Below are 19,648 nucleotides of genomic sequence, written 5' to 3'. Positions count from 1 at the left end.
AATCCAGATTGATGCAAACTGATGCATTCTTCTATTGCATGATTATGTTTAGAAGTAGAACTAGTAAACCTCTGTTGTTGTTATACAAAAGAAATTCGGGCATCCACAAAAACAACATTCATTCAACTAAGAAAAAATATGTTTTGCACAATAAATATTGTTGCACAAGTAGAATTAATGCAGCCTGAACACCAGGAAGTGACGGAAAGCAATTGGAACTGTGCTGTGAATCACCACAACAACAACCAGGAAGAACTGAGGAGTCTTCTGCAACATTTTAGAATCGACAAAACCAAATTCACTGCTTTTGAAAAACATTCTTTTTGTGCATATTACAAGAATCAGGGTCCAACTTCATTAAACCATGAATGTGAAAACATGAGTCACACATTGAACCTTTTGGAGTCCAAAAAACCCAGAGATAAGGTCACTTCATTTGCAAATCAAATTGCAGATATCCCACTGTTCAGTCCCTCCACTGCTGCATTTCTCTTCTCTCTGCAGCTTTTTAATGTTTTTTTTTCCCCTCACACAGACTTATTTGACTCTCCTTCGTTGTCCATGACCAGTCGAAGCAAACACAAAGCTGCATCACACACTGGAACAGACAAAGGACGAACGGTGGTGGCTGCAGGGCGACGAAGGAATGATGGTTGTGCAGCCAAAATGACACAACAGAGTGTTGAATGTGGATGCTGATTTGTGGGCGGGACGTTGTTAGCTCTTGTTCACCAGAGGGAGGAAACACATCTCACCTCCCAGGAATGGAAAAAAAAAACCCAAAACAAAACAGCAGATTTGGGATGAAGACGGCGCTGATGTCTAACAAGCTGGTGAACGCAAGGATCGCTTAAGTTTACTTTAGCACAATAAGCTCCAGTCTCCTCTGGAGCTCAACAAATATTAGATCTGCTGCCGTAAATGAGTAAATGAGGACGTTACCGGAAGTTTTTTCATTGTAGCACCAGCGCAAAGTGAAGCTGTTGATAGCATGTTGAAGTTGTGCAGATTAACTATAAAAAGATCTGTTGACCAGTTAGTGACGGAAATGTCCGTTACTGGTTGATTAGACTTGTTTTAATTGAAGAAAAGCTCTGCTAACCGCCAACTTGCACTTTTACGCTGTATTTTATCAAACTTCTTCATGATTAAAGCTGCTTTTTTGGTCTTTTGACGGTGTTTCATGTGTTAAAGCTCCTTCGTGTTTAATGTCGACTTCATAGCGAATACTGAACCGAAGCAGGAGAACCACTGCTGCTGCTCATCAAAATGTGAGTAGATGTTTAAGCCTGATCGTAGCTCCCTGTAAGTGTGTCTTTGGTTGACATTTCACCAACTTTTGATTGAGTAAAAATTTGTCACATAAGAGCAGAAATGAATAAATACTTAAAGTTCAAAATGCCCAAACATGTTGTGGCCTCCATAGAGTCCCTGTAAGTGTGCATACATATGTATGGATCCATATTTCCTACTAAAAATACAGTTTATGTCGACATTTCACCAACTTTTGAGGCAAATGTTATAGTTTTTCTCTGTATTGACACCATTTTTTGTCTCCTACCAATGAGTCCACATCAACACTTTGTCAAAATATCTACAGACTCAAACTTTGTCTTACCAAACTCGCTAAACATCAAATTCTACAGATGATAGAGCCTCAAAAGTTGGCGAGATGTCGACCAAAGACTTACAGGAATCGTCTGAGGTCACAATACCATCCTTGTTTGAAGATTTTGCCAGTTTTTTTTATTTTCAAGGGTCAACATTTGTTGATTATTGTTGTTTTGGACACTTTTTAAATCTTATTTGGGACGCATTTTGAGTGAATTTCAACAAATTCGATGTCATTTTGGACAATCGTTGCTTATCTTGGACAGTTTTCAAGTCAAAATAGCAAAAAACTGGAACCTTGTCTTGCGATAGTTGCCACATTTCAGATGCTACTGATGTCAGAGCCTCAGAAGTTGGTGAAATGTGACCAAAGACTGTATTTTTAATGGGAAATATGGATCCATCCATATTACGGGAACTTTCTGGGGACACAGTATCACCCTTTTTGAAAAATCTGTATTTTTCCGTATTCTCAAGTGCAAAAAATTAAAAACTTTTCCTCTGCTGCAGCCTTTCAATCTTTTTGGATTTGTTGGAACTTTTTTTTTTTTTTTCTTCCCCAATTTTCCGGGTTTTGGGGTTTTTTTTTTTCTTTTTTTTTCTGGAGATACTGAACCCTTAACATAGCTTCACAGGTTTTTATGAGGGTGAAAATACAAAAACTCCCCAGTGTGAAAACGTGAAATTTGCCAAATCCAGCCGGAATATTCCTTCTGGTTCCTAATAATGCAGTTCTTGTTGAAATACAGTAAAAGTAGTCGAGTTTTGCACGTCAACTTCCACAAAAGCAGAAGAAACAACAGATTACAACAGTAATTACTCTTCCTGATTCTGTCCAAGCCAGTGAAACCCAGACAGAAACACCTGCAGCTGTACAACTCTTAATTAGGAAGGATAATGAGTTGACCCAAAGTCACTGCCGACACCGCTGCTACCGCGTCGCGTAGCAACTGCTTTGTTTTGCTGCTGCACAGGAACGAATTTGGGTGAACAGCTGTTTTCATGGAGGACGTTCCATTTAAATCATTGTTTAAACCCCCAGTATACAGGGAATGTCACTGACTTTAAAGAATCAAGTTCTTTACCTGGTTCAACACGTCCATGAGGTGTTTTTTACACTGCAGTGTGCCGACGACTTTCTCAGACTTCCATGACATTACAAACCTTAAATGCTGTGAACTCATGAGGTCTGACTTTATGGATCATTTGCAGTTATTCTATAGAATCAGCCTCCATTTGTGCAGCTGAATTGCTCCAATAACACAAGTTGCCACTGTGCAGCAGTTTTACAGTGTTTTGGGTTGTAGGTGAGCTGGTGTGCTCGAGGTGCAGCAGCTAACAGAGGCGTGGATGGACATAAACATCTGGATGTTGTAGAGGAAACAACAGTGTAGAGTTGCATCTAAGCCATTTGGAATTATTTCCCTGGAAATAACTTGTAGTTATGAAACTTTGATATAAACAGAAGAGTTTTTTGGGCTTTAAACAACGACCAGACGGGGATTTAAATTAAAAATAATAATAATTTTTTTTTGAAAAAGGAAAAAAAAAAGCAGATGTAAGTGTAAAAGCAAGGTGGGCATGTGTAGTTTGTTGCTTATCTTACAAGCAATTCCTGCCCTAATCAGCCTTCTGATTGGTCAGTCCACCTCTCATGGTTTCAGTAGATAGTCAGCAACGTATCGATCAATAATCGATTGATCGTCCATGTTTTTAATCATGGATGCATGACTTTTGCCGCAAAAGATGCTCAGCTGTATTGACTATAAAGCGACTTGTATGCTGTCTCAGGAGATTTTTGGCTTGTGTTGTACGCGGGAGCTCCAGTCGGACGTCATTAACCACCTCATGAGTCTGCTGCTAGCTTAACCCCCACAACGCTCTCAGCTTTACAACATGGACGTTTGTAGCCCAAGTGATCACCTCTTGTATTAAACACAAACAAGCTGCAGTCGTCCATCTCATTAATAGTAGGAGGCTCCACCTGGTGGAACAACCAGGAGCTGCAGCTGATCTACGGTTTGTTTTCTGCATTTCGCTCGTCTTCGGCCTTATCGATTTTTTTTTATTTTCGGTTAAATCAAAAGCTGCAGATTTATGATCAGACTTATGGTTCGTCATCTTGAACATCCCTTGTCTAGACTGAAATATTTCGACTACATGTGCTGCAATGAAAATGTTTACAGACAATCAATTCAATTTTGCTAAAATTTGCTGACATCTGATTCGTCGCTACAATTCGCTGACTCAGTGAAATATCTCAAAATCCACTTGACAGATTTGCACATAATTTTGTTCAAACATTTGAGGCTCCTAATCGCTTCAGGAAACCACGACTTCTTCGACAAACTGACCAGACACCTCGTCCACTCCGATTAAACGCTGTTGAACAAAAACTAGTGCTACAGCAAACGTGTTCATACGCCAGCATCGCATTTAGACGATACACTGACTCCGGTCACGTTTAAGATGCCTTTACTGTCACGCTGGACAAACTCACAGAGAAATTGTCCACCGGCAGCCCATCAGGACCCCATACAGGCTCTTTCTGATTACCTGCTCACACACACTGTGAGCTACGAGCTGAACATCGACCTGAACCGGCCGTAAATGCGTCGAGCAGCTTCTGAAGCTTTTATTTCTGAAGTCTTTGCTGCGATCGCCTCCTTCGGCATTTTTTGACATTGCTTCCCATTTATTTTCAAAGAAGAAAATCAGGTTGGAACTACAATGTCAAATTGGATTTCCACAACACGAATGCAGACTTTGAGCCAGCGTGCAGCTCCACTGAATTAATATTGACCAGCATCGACTGGACAGACCTCAGAACACAGCCGGAGCCAGAATAACGCTGGAGAGTTTGTCATAATATACTCCTCATGTCTGGAAGGAACCTGAATCTGTCTGCAGCAAACATGACACTTAACGGCTGGATTTGCACTGTTCTTCAATTATTCCACATCTAATAGTGTAAACGGTCATTTCTAGGATCAGGTATCTCTTCCTTCACACCGATGAAACCTCTGCTGTTCTTTAACTCAGTGGTCCGCGAGTATTCCAGCTCACCATTCAGATTTAATTAGAAATGCTCAAGTTGATATTCTCCGTTTCAGTCCCCCGACCTTGAGGGAGGCGAGTCAGAGCCTGGGCTCATCGCTAAATGAAGTGCCGAAGCCCGAAGGAGGGACGAGACGGACGGGGAAAAAAAAGGGAAGGAGAGAGGTGATGGCACTGACAAAAGAGACAGTGACAGCACGAGAACGGGGATAAAATCATACGGTGATGCACGAAAACATTCGCACACCCACACCTCCGAGATGGATTTTTCTTCATCCTCCGCTGCGGCAACGTCAATCAGAATGAGAATGAAAATCTTTGCGACTCAAATTGGATTTGCACTGATGAAGGTCAAGACAAGAGGAGCGGACTAATTCACGGAATGAGGATTGATTCTGATTGTTCTGCAGCTCATTTCTTCTTATTCAGTTTCTTATCTTGTTGCACTGCAGCCTGATGAAGCCTACTGTTTTTCCCCTGGACAGCCGGCATCCAAACATGACGAGTGTCATCCTGCCGATCCCTCTGGGCTCACAAACGGAGCGTCTGGCATCACAGTCTATTTGTCCTTACACAAAGCAAAGTGTGTTCTTCATTCTGGCCTCCATTACTTAGAGGTTACCTATATGTGACGTTTTTAGGAAGCTGTTTGCGCTGCAGCAGTGTTACCTGCAGACCTCGAGTCACGTAGTAATGAACTCAATCATCCGTGGTCTGTGTTTGTTTCAGCTAAATGTCACAACATCTGCAACCAGCATTTAGTCGTAGCTTTCATTATGAAGCTGAAGAGATTCATCATAAGTTTATGGTTTAAAACTGAAGGTGATGAAATCAAACAGCTCAACTAGTTATACGAAAGCCAAAATACTGAATTTAGAACAGAACAGCTGCTTGTAAACAGAAAGTATGACTGGATTTGCAACTTTCCAACGGTCCCTGAACTAACCGTTAATCAAATTTAAGCTTAAGATTAGAATATTTCATTAAAAATCAGTACGTTCTACATGTTTTAATTAACATGTTGCCACCGCTTGCACCAGATTCCTGCAAAAAAATTGAAATTCTGAGTGCATCCATGAACAGTCGCGTGACAAAAATGTGCGATTTGCAGGCTGTACTGCAGGTTTAGCTTACAGAGCAGATAGAGGAGAAGCATGCAAACAAATTAGAGACTCGAGCGATAAAATAAACGCAGCATGGCTCAGAAACAGCGAACGGAGGAGCCAGATACATCCAGCATGGTGAAACATCTTCCTGCAGCTGATGAGCACAGTAGCGCAGATTTACCGGTCATACACTACAGAAGACATTTTTAGGTGCCATCTTCTTCTGGCCACAGTTGTGCTGCTTCCACAGAGGTACAGGACTTTAGAATTCAGAGAAAAACGAGCCCACGGTGAAGAAAAGCAAAACAAACCATTCAAAGAGTTAATCTGCAGCAACTCTTGTGACTTAATCATTTAAGCGATTCCTTTTCAGCAAAACTGGCAAAAATCTGTTCATTATAGCTGCTCAAATGCGGGTATTCACTGTTTTTCCTTGTTTTATGACACTAAACTGCTCATATCGAACTTATACAACATCGTTTATCAAAAAAATAAATGTGGCACGGCTTAAAAATGGTAAACAGAGGAGCGGGTTGTTGGAAGATACATCCAGCACGGTGCATCGATACCTTCTATAGCTAGCCTTAGCTTCTCTAGTGCAGGCATTTGCTATTTTCTCAATGTCCTTTGATGCTTAATTGCTCAAATCTAACTTATAACATTCTTGATCAATTAAGTAAACGTGGCATGGCTCAAAAATGGTAAACAGAGGAGCAGGTTCCTAGAAGATTAGTGTGGTGTATCGATGCCTTCTACAGCTAGCCTTAGCTTCTCCAATGTGGGTATTTGCTATTTTTCCAATAGTATAATAATAGTGAACTGTTCATATCTAACTTTTATAGCGTACTTGATAAATAAAATAAATGTGGCACGGTTCGAAAACAGTAAACAGAGAAGTCAGTTGTTGGAAGATACATCCAGCATGGTGCATCTGTGCCTTCTATAGCTAGCATTAGCTTCTTCAATGCAGGCATTTGCTATTTTCTCAATGTCCTACGATGCTTAATTGCTCAAATCTAACTCATGACATTCTTGATAAATAAAGTAAACGTGGCATGGCTCAAAAATGGTAAACAGAGGAGCAGGTTGCTAGCAGATTAGCGTGGTGCATCTATACCTTCTATAGTTGCTTCTCCAATGTGGGTATGTGCTATTTTTCCATGTTTTATAATAGCGAACTGTTAAAATCTAACTTTAATAGCATACTTGATAAATAAAATAAATGCGGCATGGTTCAAGAATGGTATACAGACGAAGACACATTGAGCACGGTGAAGCATCTCTCTGGAGTTGGTGTGCAGAGTAGCGTGAAAAACAAAAGGTTGTAAAAATGTAAACAGTAAAATATGAGCCTATAAAGAGCAAAAAATGAGCAAGAAATGCTAAAAAGGAGTCCAGACTGTTAATTAACAAACAAAAAATAACCATAATTTCCCCCCAAAGTGCTGCTATTAAGTTCTACTGGTGTTATATTTACATGTTGCACACGATGGGATCGTCGTAGCAGCTGCTGCATCAAAATGAAGGAATAATGACATTTATGTTACAGCGGCACCGAGGCGGAGGAATCCCAGTGTTTCTCTTTAATTTCTTTGAGAGTCCACGCTTAAATGCCACGACTGAATCTTTCCCTCCTCCTGCTCGTAAAAGGAAAAACAAGTAATTTAGACGCCGCCATAGAAACTCGTGGTGTGTTGAAGGAACCGACATTAAAAGCTGAGAATTTTTTCTTTATTTTGCCAGAAAAAGCTTCTTTTTTTTCTCTGATCCTCCTGTGTGACACAAGCATTTTGGCATTTATTCTCTTTGGAAATTGTTTTTTGCATGTGAAACCCTTTAGATTAGAGGGAACAGAAGGCCGAAATGCAATAAAAAGGATTCATTTTTAGATTTAACAGGTAAACCGGTGCTTATGTAACCGTCCTACACGACATCCAGGTGGAAACGAAGACCTTTGGAGGATTACTGGGTCTTGTGTAACTCATTCAATGGCGCAAACCAGATGAAAGGTTTTGTCGAAATGTAGAACATCTGCACTCACTCGAAGGGTTCGCTGGGGTCGCCCTTCTGCAGCTCGGTGGGGATGGGGATCCGTTTGTAGTACATCTCCCAGTCGAACGCCCCTCGCATGGCGTCGCCCGCCTGCGTCTCGTAGCCGAAGTTGTCGTGGTCGATGACGTCGATCATCGGACACACGATGGTCTTCCTGTTCTGGGCGATCCGGTCTGATGGGAAACAGAAGGAGGCAGACATGTTGGCATGAAAGTCAGTAGCAGAAGACGCCGTTCTGGCTTTTGGACCTTCTACAGCCGAGCGACTCCCCCTCACAGGCTGCAGACGTCCGGCTTTTCAAACGAGGTGTGAAAGTACATATTTTCACATTGAGAAGAAAAACAGCAAGAAAATGCACGTTTGTTTAAAGATAATTCAGTTAATCATCTTGTAAACTGCTACATGTGTCATGCGGCGGAAACCGAGAAGTCCTTCGTTTACGTCCACTCTTGCACAACTTTTACGATCGTCAAAATCTTTCAGTTAATTACAGATTTAGCTCAGTCGATGTCCCTATATTGTTCTTGTAGATTAATCGTAGCAACTGGACTTGCTTGAGTTCCTTGAAGACGTTTCACCTCTCATCAAAGAAGCTTCATCAGTTCTTACTGACTAGTTGGGAGTTCCACATACTGATATCCATCAGTAGCCATTGATGCCTGAGTTTCAGTTTCAATTGGGGGTTTGTTGCTCCTCCCCCTCCTTATGCTAGTCGTTAGCGCTCCTCCTGCCACAAAGGGGTTCGTTAGGGTCTTTTGTGGCTAGGTGTGAATGTGGTTTCATCTTCCTGGGGAGAGTTCTTAAGACTGAATTGTAAGTATCTGGAAATCCCAACTAATCAATCAGAACTGATGAAGCCTCTTGGATGGAGATTAATTATCTTCAAGGAACTCAAGCAAGTCCAGTTGCTACGATTAAAATACAAGAATAACCACGACCTGGATGAATGAGAATCTTAACAGACATCCCCACATTGCTGTTTTAGTCAGAGTTAGTCTGTTCCATGTGACAAGAAATGCTGTTCTAGTCAATCTCAGTCTGTCTTAAACACATGAGTTCTGGTTGGAGGTCATTAATCGTCACAGAAGTCTTTGTCATGGTCCCGTTGCTAGCTAAACCCCCACAATGCTCTCTGCTGCCAACACGTCGTCTCAGTGATGCCTCCTCTGGTCTCTACAGCATTAAAGAGGACGAAGCTCCACCTGGTGGAACAACCAGGTACTACAGCTTATCTACATTTACTGGCATCGTGTAGAGAATACAGGTTTTGTCCGTCTTTAGGAGCTTATGGAGCCTCAGCACATCCTACCCTGTAACACTACATTTCTACTGGAGCTTTACAACAAGGTTCTTGAACACCTACGGAACATTAAGGCAGGGGTTCTCAAATGGTGGGTCGTGACCCAAAAGTGGGTCATGGACCTGTTCTGGGTGGGTCGCGGACAGCTGGTCAAAATTAAATAATATATAATGTGCGTCTCAGGTTGGACTTATTTTTTATTTTGAAAAAACTTTTATTTTGACAGGCATGGTAACCATAGTTTATTTGAAGTTCATTTGAAGTTTGTGTTGATGTTGGGACGCAAGATGGCAAAATGCAAATATGACCTGGAATATTGAAAATGTGGATTTTCATACTAGGGCTGGACCCGAATAGCCAACTATTCGTTCGCTGTGCTGGAATCGGGATATCAGTTTTGATCTCCAAATACTCTGAAACTCTAATCAAGAGTAGAGCATGTGCCCAATTGTCTCATTAACTTCAACAAATGACCTGATTAGGCCAAAACTTCATTTTCGAGCAGTTCTGATATTCATTTTATTCACTTTTCTACATGCAGTTGTCATGGCCCTCCTTAGTTTCTGATTAATTTGCTCAAAATGGAGTGAAAACATGTTGTTTGTGGCCTTTTTTATTTTGTGCAGTTTTGTACATGTACTTGTCATTGTCCAGTTACTGTGCATGGTTGTATGCTCTGAAATGCATGTTGCACAGGAAAATATATTGAATATTGAATTCTAAAAAAAAAATTGGGTCGCGACTTAATGACCATGGGAAAATGTGGGTCCCAGGGTGAGACCAGTTGAGATCTCCTGCAGGAACACCTTTCCTTATGCATCGCAGTGCTGCTCAGTTGTCAAGCACATACAGTGGACTGATTTTATTGACTTTAACGTACTTGAAGTGTGTACTATCTACGAAAATGGTATCGGATTAAAACTTACTATCATCTGCTAATAACACAACCAGCTTTTCTCCAGTAAACAACAAAAATATATGTACATAACAAAATCCAATGGAATGCTGCAACGCTCCAAAATGGAAAATTAAAGGAAACAAAAGAAACTAACAGCAAATATCACCAATATGTCATTTATTTTTTCATTTATTTATGTATTTGTGCTGTAAAGTTGTGTTTCTTTGGCTCGACGTGTATAATTCTTAGTTTTTTTAAAGCCAGCCTTCGCATCTTTTCCTACGTTTTTCATTTACTGGCTGAGACGAGTCGGGTTTGTGTCAGACGGCAGGTTTCTCACCCATCAGAGGCGGCAGCCAGTTGACGTTGGCTTCGCAGTGCGAGTCCAGGAAGGTGATAACTTCTCCTTTAGCGGCAGCAGCTCCCAGCAGACGAGTCCTGATCAGACCTTCCCTCTTCTTGGTCCTCAGGATGCGAACCTTCGGCAGCCGGACCATGTACTCCTCCAGCGCCACCTTCAGGTGTTCTGAAAGGACAACAGGACAGACGGCAGGATTTAGAAAAGTTGCAACGTCAGAGTGCAATCAGGCCGATAATCAAAAAATAATAATAATCCTCACTGCAAAAACCTAGAAAAATAACAATCTGATGTCTACATTTATTTAAAATCGTACAACCTTTTCTCTTCAGGATTCCTGATCTACCCACACGACAAATATTATTGTTAATAACAATAAGAGTTTAAAAATTTTTTTTTAAAAGTTTTGAATCTGGCAGCAGAGGTGCCAGAAAAATATATAACAATGGTTGAAGGCAACCTTTTTAAAAATAATGGCAAATATGAGTAAAAAAAAAAAAAAAATAGCCGATCCAAAGCTGTACAGTTGCGCATTGCAAAAGAACAAACTACTGTTTTCTAAAAAAAAACCACAAACTTTTCATGTGGACCTCATTTACAGTTTTGGTTTGTTTTAATTTTTTTTTTTTTTTCACAGTTAGACTGTGAAATAGTTATTTTTAACTAGATATTACCTGAAATTAAACAAAACAGAGAAAATCTGAATAACTGTTTTTTCAATGCTTAAAATGCATTATCTTTATTTTTAAATGACAAAAAATATCTGTAAAATCGTAACATTTTCTGAAGATAAGGATCAGAAGTTTTAAATAGTTTAATTACTAAAAATACATTTATGACGTGTACGTTGTTGACAGTTTTGACCATTTTTAAGGTTAGCATGGAAACTTTTGTTCTTTGATTTCACTGGATATTACCTTTAATTTAACAACACGGAATAAATCTGCAAAAATGACAGTTGAGCAAATGAACTGTCATTTTTCAATTCTTAATATCCATCATTTTTGTTTTTTAAATAACGGCAAACAAACGTATAATTAAGTAACACATTGTAAAAAAACAAACTATTTTTTTTTTTTAATATTAGAATTTTTTTTTATGGTTATTTATGGTGTAAATTAATACCTTTCTTTCTTACATTTTACTAGTTATCATGTGTGACTCAATTAAAACAGGAAAAATATGCTTTTATGAAAACAAGATTTACCATTTTTCAGTCTTAGTGTTTTTTTTTTCTTTCAAATAACAGCTTCTGTCTAAATAATGCTGTTTCTGCTAAATTTAATACAGTAAAATACAGTAATTTCATGATCACGTGGATATTATTTATGTTTATGTTATTTATGAAGGTCAGCATGTAAATTATTCTCTTTTTTGTTATGTTTTTCAGTAAGTTGCTCATAAAAGTACAGTTAAAAGCTGCTGTTAAACCCCTTTTACAGTGCAGGTAGAAGCAGACCAGGTGACTGTAGTTCAGAAAAAAACCTTTTGGTCAAAGAGTTTAAAACCAGCCTCAAGGTTTGGCTCAAAACCAACGACTGTGTTTTGTTTACTATATTTAATGTTTAATGTTGTACACTTATCGTTCTGGTTTTTGTCTTTGTATCCATGACAAAAAAAAAAAAAAAACGATGCAAATTAGCTGCTTGCAAACTCTGATTGCTTTTAACTGTCCCCACAAACACAAACAACAAAACCAGATGAAACCTCAGCGCCCGTGTGCAGACATCAGGTAAATAAGGGCCTGAACTTCACAACGTTCTCCACAAACGACAAACCCTCGCTAGAAGATCAAAAGGAAGCCAAACCATTAGCCATCAAACAACACATCTGCCGCCGCCACATGTTCCCGCCGAAATGTTCCCCTTCAGGCCTCGACATCATCACAAACCCTCGGAGGGAAAACTTCAGATTCTCACTGATTTTCTTCTTTCCGTCTTTACTGCAGTCATTAGATAGAATGTTACCCTCAAGAGAAAGAACCCGACTGTGAGGAATGAAAAAGGAATTAAATCAGCTCCTGCTAACATGTGCGGCCATAAAGGCTTTCGGCGAAAAGCTTCCTCTAAAACCTGCGATAAAGCTCATCATTTTAGCAAAACTCATAACGCCTTATGAGCGAGTCACTGCGTCCTCCGTTTATCTGCTCAGTTTACCGTCAGCGAGTAAAGAAAAAAAAAAGCCCGGACATGACGGCTGCAGATCTGCAATAAATCTCAACTCGGGAGGAGGTTTCGGTCAAACGGGCAGAGTTCTAAAACACCCCGAAATACAGTGAAAAGGTGAAGAAGTGCACGAGAACATGTAGACGACTCCAAAGAAGGCATCAATCAATCAAGGGAGACGGTTCTACGTCCACATCCTTCATCACAGCTGCCCTCGACAGGAATCAATCCCGCCCTAAATGGAGCCTGTAAATCTTTCAGCTTGGATGTCGAGTCGGTTCTGACAGGTCAATAAAAAAAAATAAAATTTAAAAAAAAAATGGAAGCACAGTGAAGTTTCTTTCCAAACGGCGTCAAACATCACAGAGCAACGCAGCGTTCACGAGGCCGATCCAATTCCTTCCATCATCTGCTTCAGTCGCCGACATCTTTGACGAAATTCATTTGCATCAAACGGCGCCTCGGCCGGACAGAGACGCCATATGGCCCGACCGACCCGCCAAGAAAAAGGCTCCACGTACGAGGCCGTCCACCTTGAGTAAACACGAAACAGATGCAGCCGACGCGACACTCAGACCGGCGTGACTCAGCGCCGTCTTTTAATCCATCTGTCTCCCCGAAACACAAACTGTCTAATTGCACACAAAGCCAACGTCTTTACCTCGACACCAGTTCTGGTTCAAACAATAACGCCGCTATTAACGCAACTTATTAGTTTTTAGAATGCACACTTTCTACATCTTCAACCTGAAAAGCAAAGCTTGGAATCGTCTCAGCCGATCTTTACCATGGGCGAGAAATAGACCGACTGTCGTGGTCGATATTTCGACTGATTATCGTTATTTTGTTTGAGTGATTGTTGATAAATTGAAAACTTCAGAGCATCAGAAAACGTCTCTCAAGCAGCAAAGACTGAAGAAGAAACGCAAACCAGGAAGTTAGCTGCTCTCAGAGTGGCTAAAGCTACGCTAACGGCTAGTGGCTAAGTTAGGAGGCAGCTGCAGATTAACCTGAAACCGGACAACAATAAATAATAAAGCTTCAATGTACGGACCTTAGTGGGAAATAAAAGTGACAGAACATTGAAAGAGTAAGAAAGCAGAGAAAAGACAAACTGATTGATCTCAATTTAATCTCTCGAAGAAGCCTAGTTATGAACGACAGGTTTTCGAATATCACATGCTGTTGAAACATTAAATGTAATGGATATCAGTTCCAAATATCAGTTATCAGGATTTCTTTTTTGACCAAGAATTCGTATCGGCCCTGAAAAAACCCACATGGGTCGATCCCCACAACAGAGTGTGGATAAAAGATGGACCAAAAGTCTGGGATATGGCCGTCGCCATCTTGGTTTTTTGAAACAAAGAAATGCATATTAAGAGCTACCAGCGCTCCGTAACACACTGCGCTTCACTGTTTTATACATTTTGTAGATGAAATTAATTCATATATTCATCAATTATACGAACACCAGGTTATGGCGTCATGCAAACGGCATCATATCCATTATACCAAACAACAACATTGTCGGGTTTTTTTTGTCCGATGGGAAGAAAAGCAGAAAATGTCGACAGAAGCTTCCCAATAATTTAACCTCACGTGGGAATAAACCAAAGATTACTTTTATGACTTATAAATGAACGGTCAATAATAAAGAATTACACATTAAATGAACCAACGTGGATATTTTATGAACAATAATCATGATAAATATAAGAAAAGCTGGCCTTTTTCCACACAATACCAACAATTTTTCTAAGGCGCATCTTTACGCTAGACCAAAGACTGTTTATAAAAAAATGAATTATACATTAACTACCATGATGTCGACTGTTTTGAAGCCTTTTAAGTTTGGAATATCACCGTCTTCGAAACCGGACAGAACTCGAGGACGCTCTGCAGCTGAGTGATGCTTCACTTATAACGGCCAACGTCCTCAAATCTACCCTTCTTTATCGTTTATTTTTCTGTAAATGGGACCATGATGTATGAAATGAGCACCACGTTTTATTGAAGCAGACTTCAAACTACACATTGAGACTGTTGACTCATTACAAAAGCATTCACTGAGGCAACAAATCAAGTCGGCTCATTTTCTCACAGACTTCTATACAATCTGCAACCGGAGGAGTCGCCCCCTGCTGGCTGTTGAGAGAACGCAGGTCTCACTTCATTGTTTAATTATTTATTACCGTTTTCTCATGAAACTCATGAGAAACACACAAGAGAGTCCCATAGGAGCAATTCATGACATGTTTCTTTATCATTATCAACCCCATACACGCACTTTACTCCCTTCAACATACTGTGAATGCTACGATCACTAGTTTCATGACTCTGGACTCAACTTTGATCGGGTTTTCGGTGCCGACAGTATTCATCCAGAACAAACAGACACATGTGCCAAACCTCGAGCTCTGCATTAAAGTCAAACGAAGCTTCGCCCTGTCCTGAGGGTAAATAAAACCAACGATTAAAATAAATTAAATTAAACTTGGGTTATGTCTGAAAACATAACCGTTGCAGCGGAAGCATTTTATTCTGCACGTCTCATTTAACATTTACCCCCAAAATAAACGTTTTTCTCAAACTAGATTCTGCAGAAAACTAAAGATTCTGCATTTCTTGATGTGACGGTGAAGCTGTTAGTGAGTCGGCTGCAAAATAATGTATCTAAAAATGCTTCAGTCAATCTGATCGCAGTGAAGAAAAATGTTGTAAAGCCTCAGAGCAAAGTTGTGTTTAAAAAAAATAAATATATATATATATATATAATGCTTCAGTCAATCTGATCGCAGTGAAGAAAAATGTTGTAAAGCCTCAGAGCAAAGTTGTGTTTAAAAAAGAAGAAGAAGAAAAAAATATATATATACATATTTTTTCCCCCAGCTCTGCTCGTGTTAGTGGGAAGAATTCAGAGCTGATTTTTGTCTCTTCACTCCACGATAATTAAAAGATAACACCAGCACTATCCTATAATTCAGTTACCAGCCTCACAAGTAGGACTTTTGAAGCAGTAGCTTTCTCCAAGTCTGTGAGAACAATCCTGTGAAGCTCCAGAGGTGACGCATGAAACACTTAAAGTCAGCTTTACCAGAATCAGTTTCAGTGCGTCACAGTCAATATGAACATGAAGAAAATCTATAAAGAATCAAGTGCAATGAGTCAAATCTTAATGAATTTCACAAGTAATAAAGGCTGTGATGTAAATATCTGTAATTGAAGCCTGTGAGTTAAATCTCAACGACCAACCGTTTAGTTTCCTCGTCTTCTCTAAACTGTGACGGGAAAAGTTTTTAGGTCTGAATGAAGGATCCGTTATTTGCAGAATCCAGGCAGACGGGCGTCACATTAATAAAATATCACCTCCGTCTGTGCACCTCGTCGATAGCGGTTCTTACAAATGGCCCGCTGTCACAGAGGAACGGACCCAGAACACAAGCACTAATTGGATTCTGAATATTAGAGAAGGCAGCGGTTCTGCTTTCACACAGAATTAAAAGACGTCATCCGGCTTCATCAGTGATGTTGTGCTTTTGGTTTCGTCTTTCAGAAGGACAGAACACAGCACAACCGGACAAAACCAACTAACCCGAAGTCCAGATTGTTGGGTTTTAAGTCCTTGAACTCATCATGTGTGACTTAAAATCTGGATATTTCAACTAAATCACTTTCTTCTACACGCCTTAATCTAAAAAAATTCCCCCAAATAAACCTTTTGGTCTAAACAGATTCTGTAAAAAGTGAAAAATTCTGGAGTTCTCAGTGCAACCGTGAGCCAATGAGAGATTCACCTGTGACCAACAGTCACATGATTAAAATTGTGGGAGGGTTTTATTTCAGCTGAACTGCAGACAGAGTTCACACAGAGCAAATAGGAGACAAATAAGGAAAAAAATAAATAAATAAAAAAATCTAGTAGTTAAATATCTTATCTTTTCTTTTTTTTCCCCAGTAGCCCCCAATCCTTAAAACCTTAAAAGCTTTGTTATCTATCTGAAATAAATGCAAGACAGAAAAACTTTAAAAACAGAAAGAATTTTTGAAAAATGTTAATGTTTCACCTGAATCACTTTATTCTTCTCGTTTCAAAAAATTCCCAAAAATAAATGTCTCACTTTAAACATATTCTTTGAAAAACAAAAAAATCTGCAATCCTTTGGGCAACCACGATGCCATCAGTGACTCACCTGTGACCAACAGTCACATCATTAAAATTCTGAGACTTTTCGGTTGAACTGCAGGCAGTGTTTGAAAAAGGAATGAACGCAGGAAACACATAAAGATTTAAGCGCTCAAACATCTGTCGTATGCAGAGACACTGTTTTATTTTCCAGTGCTGGTAAAACCTTCAAAAGTGTTGTACATGTTGACTGTTTTTGATTTTCATGATTAACGGTAATATAACTTTGTCATGCTACACAAAAGGACATTATTTAAGTCTCTCTACTTCTTGGACTTTCTGTTAATAATCCTAAAATTCAACACCAGACATGTTATAGACGGCCCAGAACCGAGCAGAACCAACAGACCCAGAGTCCCTCCAACCTTCCTGCCGTTCTCATCTGCTGTGATCCAGTTTTTAATGAGGCCGAGTAAATGACAGCTCGTCTCATTGAGTCAAACAGCATCGAAGCGCCGGCGCCACCGCCAAGCCGGTCCAGACCGGAGTGTTTGGACGAGAGCAGATCGGATCAGACGTTATTAAAGCAAAGCGAGCGGTAATGAAGAGCAGAGCGAGGGCTGCTGTCCGTCAGACTGACACTCGGGTCTCTGCTGGTTAATCCGAAGGCCTCAGCTCGGCTCGGCCCGCCTCAAATTAGCCTCCGACGGTCGTGTTAAAGAGGAGAAACGAAGTTTCATTCAAAGCAAAGAGACGGATTCTTCATCAGACTGATAATTAAAGCTGACGGTGACACTAACACGCAGAAAAACGAAGACGATATCAGGCTGAAGGTGTCAAGAGGAAGTGATTAGATCAACTCTGTTACGTATTTATGAGATATGATGTGACCAGAACCTCTCAGAATCATGATTTCTATGTACAATAACTTCAGTTTCAGAAGTTCTACCTTCAGAGTTCCAGACCCTTGAAGTCCACAGAGGAGGCTCCAGATTTATCACTTTAATGGACTTTTTCCATCATTTCTGAGCCTCAGAACTTCATCAGTACAGCAGATAGACACATGACATTTAGGAGGAAGAACACATCTGAGTTCTGGTAGAAACTGACACCAGATCAGTTCTACATCCATCCAGGTGTCACAGTCTGAACACTGGATCTCATATTCCGACATTATAAAAGTATTTTGCTATGTTCTGGAGGTAAAATGATCCTTTCATTGTCTAGAACTTGTTCTGATCAACCACCATCACACATGCTGATATGAGCCTGGAAAGTTTACCCAGAATGCACTTCATCACAAACACACCATCCTCACTGTGAAGCACGGTGGTGGCAGCATCATCAAGGTGAAAATGAGACTTGAAGATGAACAAAAATGCTCTTTTTAAAGTTTTCTCTGGTGAATGATCAGAAACCAGAAACACATCCAGGATAACAATGATTGTTTCTATGGCTCTGTGTCATAGACATTAAACTGTTCACACTATGATACATCCCATAATACTGATGCTACCAGCTGGTTACAGAGGACATGAACAGAAACCAGATCACAATGACTCAAAAATTATCCAAAATGAAAGAAAATCTGCTTAGAATCACAGAAAAGTTGCCCTAATTCTATTTAAAATGGCTCGATAATTGTTTATAATGATTTGAAATTCTTCAAAATGACTAAACAGTTGTCAATTATAGGACAAAATGGTGCTGAACAGAAACCAGATCCAGTGTTCAGACTGTGACACCTGGATGGATGTAGAACTGATCTGGTGTCAGTTTCTACCAGAACTCAGATGTGTTCTTCCTCCTAAATGTCATGTGTCTATCTGCTGTACTGATGAAGTTCTGAGGCTCAGAAATGATGGATAAAGTCCATTAAAGTGCTAAATCTGGAGCCTCCTCTGTGGACTTCAAGGGTCTGGAACTCTGAAGGTAGAACTTCTGCAGGGTTTCATCAAATAAACTAAAGGTATTGTAGATATAAAGTCAGTTGATTCTGAGTACCAGCACTGAAGCTATGAGCTGCTATCGTTGGTCTTATGAAGAGTGCAGCTTGAACATCTTGATATAATAAAGACATCTTAACCTGAGGACAGATTTCCACTCTTTTTTTTTTCTTTCTGCCAAACAGCAACCGACTGAAGTGACTTTTCAAGACTTCTATGCATGCCTCCACTTGTCATTCTAATTAATGCAAAGCTAGTTCTTGAGGTGGTACATTTGCATTCTAGGTGTTTTTGCAGGTTGTAGCATGTTAGATGAGAGCCAGGTTCTTCCAGGTCATGTCTGCTTCTTCAAGTTTTTCATTTATTTGAAAGCTTTAGGTCCCACTGGTGGGTCGATATCCTACCAACACATCAGCAGCACAATGATGTGTGTTCATTTGTTCGATTTGTAAGAATTTACACACAAAAAATCCCTGGAGTCTCTGTATAAAGCATCCAGTCTTTTCTTCCTTCCTTGGCCACACAGATACCCCCAGCATCACATCACGATTTTTTTAATATAACCGAGCGTCTTCCGGAGTCGGCACCGATCCTGAACTCTGCTCAGATAATAGGAAAACTAAACCAACTAATCTTTAATTATTCCGTATGATAATGAGTCATTGAAATACGCCGCAGGGCTCCGACGTCGGAATAATAGCCGAGGAGCTCCACGGGTCAGAGGGAAGAACGTGAGCCTTCACCTTCATAGCGCGGCAATAAATCAGCCCATTAGCCGCTAACCGCCAGGAGATTGATTCAGGCCGAACTTTGGCCCCGCAAGAGGTGATTCTTACACAAGCGCACTAATGGCAGCCACGGAGATTAAACAGCGAACATTTGCATCGGCTCGTACGCCGCATTCAGAGAAGGAAAAGGTTACTGTGTCTAATTATGAACAGTTAATTCGACCCGAACAAATTGGAATACGGCGTCTCCGGTTTGCTGAAAAGTACCGCGGCGATAAATCACCGTAATGAGAGCGTCAGA

At 40.2% G+C, this 19,648-nt stretch overlaps 1 protein-coding gene across 1 annotated transcript in view; it reads right to left on the bottom strand.

Moving 5' to 3' along the window:
- The window catches only part of LOC103358844 (polypeptide N-acetylgalactosaminyltransferase 10-like), a 123,612-nt gene that overhangs the window by 28,882 nt on the left and 75,082 nt on the right, over positions 1-19,648 (bottom strand). The window contains exons 5-6 of the mRNA XM_008283984.1: positions 10,365-10,550; positions 7,816-7,999 (exon numbers count right to left, since the gene is read on the bottom strand). Coding sequence (XP_008282206.1) covers positions 7,816-7,999; positions 10,365-10,550 — 370 coding nt within the window. The remainder of the gene's footprint in view (positions 1-7,815; positions 8,000-10,364; positions 10,551-19,648) is intronic.

This window comes from Stegastes partitus, unplaced genomic scaffold (assembly GCF_000690725.1).
Source record: "Stegastes partitus isolate 25-593 unplaced genomic scaffold, Stegastes_partitus-1.0.2 Scaffold336, whole genome shotgun sequence".
Lineage (NCBI taxonomy): Eukaryota > Metazoa > Chordata > Actinopteri > Pomacentridae > Stegastes > Stegastes partitus.
Note: the sequence above shows the minus strand (reverse complement) of the source record. Positions and strands in the feature narration are given on the sequence as shown.